Genomic DNA, 4074 nt, shown 5'->3' with positions numbered 1-4074 from the left:
CTACTCAAATGCCTACAGATAGAAAAATTAAAGATGAGACGATGGCCTTTTGTAACAGGAACATTATGACCAAACTAGTCCTAAATATGATGCTCTTCCATTGCATCAAATCAATTGTTGGTTGGTATTAGTATGTTCTCTGTTTCAAATAGGTCTTATCCAAAACTCCATAGACTTTGGAGTGTTCCAGTAATGTGCACATGATTGCAGATAACAATAACTCTAATGTGGTGCTGTGTTGAAATCTTCTTATCTTTAGCCTTCACTAAAGATAGTCTTTTTCTGCAGCCTCTTAATAGCATCTTTGATTTCCTGGTTCCTCAAACTATATATCAAAGGATTCAACATGGGAATCACCACAGTGTAGAAGACAGATGCAAATCTGTCGAAACTGGAGGAGCCACCAGAGCTGGAACTCAAGTAGACAAAGATACCAGAACTATAGAATAGGGAAACAGCTGTCAGGTGAGAAGCACAGGTGTTGAATGCCTTAGACCTGCCTTTAGCTGAAGTGATCTTCAGTATGGATGAGACGATATAGCCATAGGATATCATGATGGCTGAGGCATTTGTAAGCCCAAAAAACATTGTCAATATGACAAGCAGAACCTGTGCAAAGAAAGTGTCAGTACAGGAGAGATTTAACAGCTGGGGCATGTCACAGAAGAAATGTCTAATGACATTAGGTCCACAGAAGTGGAGCTGCAGCATGACATATATCTGAGATAAAGAACTTATGAGTCCTGCTGTATAGCTTCCCATTACCATGAAAGCACATAGAGATGGTGACATGATTGAAGAATAGAGCAGTGGGTTACAAATGGCAACATACCTGTCATAGGCCATTGCTGTCATGAGGCAAGATTCAGTTAACCCCATAGTGGAGAAGACAAAGTATTGAACTATGCAACCCACAAAACTGATTGTTTGCTTTTCTTGGAAGAAGTTGGAAAGCAATTTAGGGACTGTTGAGGTGATATAGCAGAAGTCTATAAAGGACAGATTACTGAGGAAAAAATACATGGGTGTGTGGAGGTGGGAATCCATCCTTATTAAAATAACAAGGGACAGGTTCCAGGTCAGCGCTGTAATGTAAAGTGTGAGGAATATCACAAAGAGCAGGGCTGTGATTTGGGGGAAATCTGAGAATCCCAGGAGGATGAATTGAGTGATCTCGGTAATATTTCTTCCCCCAATCATTACCTCTGTGCTCCTGTTCCTAAAATAAGAAAGGAAATAAAACAATGTATTGAGAACTCAAATGATATTACAACATTATCTTAGAGACGGTTTCATAAGTATTCCATAAAAAACTGGTTTTTTTGTCCTTGAGAAGAGAGAGGAAGTCAGTGACTGCACCTATGAAAGAATTCGGTGAGATGAGTGTGAGAAAGAGTTGGCACTTAGACAAACACAACGGTACTGTGAACATCCATGGCTCATTATCCTCACAGCTACAGACATGCACCAAGAACAAATAGACATTTCAGACAGAAATGGGTTGATGAAGGGTTCCCAATGGCAAAGTTTATCATTTTAATTACTGTGGAGTGAGCATGCTTTCATGGTATCTGAGATCTGATTCAATGTAGGGAAATTTTTAGAGGATCAGTTATACATTGGTACACTCTTGGGATGTAGTGTAACCTTGACACTTCAAGTGTAAAGTAAAAACATGAACACAAGTGGAAACCCTTGCTATGAGAAAAAGAATAAAAATTCAATAGAAATATATGTTAATACTCACAAAATATACAAAAACCTTTTGTGTGAAAGATAGCTTCTAAACCACCAAGAAATGGACACCACAGCACTGATGAGTGCAAGGAATGCCCCTCTTCTCTTGTATACATTTGCCTTGTATAGTTACTCTTATGAATGTGACCTATGAATCTCTCTCTCTCTTTCTATTGCACATCCAAATTCATAGATAAATGCATATGCACACATATGTGCAAACAATACAGACACGAAAGTAAACATGTAAACATACACATTGTGAATTATTTCCAAAGAAACACATTTGAAAAAACACAAACACAAAAATAAGTGAGCTGTGATTTTTATTTTCTTTTCTTTTTCATACTTATCTGTTTTTCCCCATTTTTATATCTGCTATATTTTCAAAACAATGTAAGATTTGTATTTTGATAACACAGGGAAAAAGAGAGAGAGATAGAGGTCATGACATTCACTTCCTGGCGGCATATCCCTTCATCATGCTAACACTGTGCTGCCTCAGTAGTCTCGTGTATAAATGGAGATGATGAAACGGACCATCCTCTAGCACTGCTCAAGAGAGTGAATGACATAAGGGGCTTACGTGCAGAGCTCCGTTAATGTTAGCAATTATTCTTCCTGCCATCATCTCTCTCTAAAATGCAGGCAATGGTAGAACAAAGATGATATATCAAGGTCTTTTTGACAATGATAGTCCCTACAAAACTTTTCTGATCCAGGTTTCAATAACAGTATTGAGAAACAGTTATTAGAATGTCTACTTCTGCCTAATATTTTCAAATGCCCCCTCAGTCATATTGCAGATTCTCATTGCTGCATTTGTCTTCCTCCACCACGAGCTATGTAGATGACAGTGCTGTTGATGAAGGACTGGAGGAAACTTCCTCCTTACTGTTAAGTGTTGCATTCACTCACATTTGCATCCACCCACAAGTACAAGTGAATGTATTATCAAGTGGTCCTACTCAACTTTGCATCTGAAACTCAAAATCTTACTTTTGCTTAATTTTCATTATTGATTAAAATCTTAACCACCTTTCTGTTTATTCTTAGAATAAACAATGCTGTTTCTCAGTTCATCCAAGTTGAGTTAAGCTTAATGAAATATTTTGAAACTATGAACTCCCATTAATAACATTCTTAAATATCGATTTAATTGGTCACTTCAATAAAAATGATTGAAATGTTTCTCTGTCTTATTGCGTTCTTGGTATATAGGCAGGCACACTTAGGTATATTCTATGTAACCCACTATTCCCAGCAAAGATTGAAAAAGTAAGACCATTATTGTTTCTCTTAATATCTTTTCTAGACTAAATTATTTAATGTTGTAACAGAGAAAAATAAATGTACTCACTCTTTTTAGTGTTCTGTATATGTTCAGCATCTCCCAATACAGTTTAAAATAGAAAAATCTGTTAAAGATTTAACTGGATAAACACAGCTTATCAATTCTGATCCAATAAGAACATGGCAAGTTTAATAAAATTTGTTGGGAACAATAAGTTAAATACATGTTGCTGAGTAAGGAAAAATGTGAGTAAAAATAACTTAAATGGACAGTTAGGCCAGCACTAGCTGTGTCTGGAGTGAGTGTCTCTGATAACTGCATTGCTACGTCTAGTGTCTCTGGGACCACCAGAGATGACACTGGAGAACCACTTGAAGGTTTTAACTGCCTGGGAAATTGGGCATGAGTAATCGGTCATATCACAAGACTTGGTTTGTTTCTCACCACTATAAGTCATGAACCAAAGCTGTGCATCTGTGTAGAATATAATCTCAATTATTTCAAATATATAACCCTGGTAATCAAAAATGCAGCATCAGCGAAAAGAGTTGCCGAGAAGACAGAAAGCTGAGATACGTGAACAAGCATGCTTTGCTCTTAGAAAATCTGAAACTCGGTCCATTCCTTTGTATTTATTCATATCTCAATATCTGGCTTCTAAACTCAGTTAGACTTTAAAGATAATCTCATGTAGCCCTAGCTACTCTCATTATCTCCAATATTATAAGTGGAAAAGGAAAAGTAACTGAATTTAAGGTATATACTTAAGTCAACAACCACCTCTCATCCCAGACCCATGCCTGATACTTTTAACATAGCATATATTATTTCCTCTGAACAGCATATAATTTGGGTAAGTAAAAGAGAAACCGAGGGAAAATATAGAGGATGTTTAAGTTAGGAGATCGCTGGAGGAAGAGTAAGAAAATCCCCATAAATCTTCTTAGATAGTGAGTCCTCCTGCAAAAATGATAGTCTCTCAAGATAGCTGATTCTAACTTCAAGTCTTACCCTCTGACCTTCACCCAGACTAGAGGAAGACA

At 37.0% G+C, this 4074-nt stretch overlaps 1 protein-coding gene across 1 annotated transcript; it reads right to left on the bottom strand.

The window, feature by feature from the left end:
• Positions 1–255: 255 nt before the first annotated feature.
• On the bottom strand, positions 256–1200 carry LOC142851386 (olfactory receptor 5AN1-like). The gene has a single exon (XM_075975237.1). The coding sequence runs from the start codon at positions 1198–1200 to the stop codon at positions 256–258; it is 945 nt and encodes a 314-aa protein (XP_075831352.1).
• Positions 1201–4074: the final 2874 nt, after the last annotated feature.

This window comes from Microtus pennsylvanicus, chromosome 5, assembly GCF_037038515.1.
Source record: "Microtus pennsylvanicus isolate mMicPen1 chromosome 5, mMicPen1.hap1, whole genome shotgun sequence".
NCBI lineage: Eukaryota > Metazoa > Chordata > Mammalia > Rodentia > Cricetidae > Microtus > Microtus pennsylvanicus.
The sequence above is the reverse complement of the archived record's forward strand: the minus strand, read 5'-3'. Positions and strand labels throughout refer to the sequence as shown.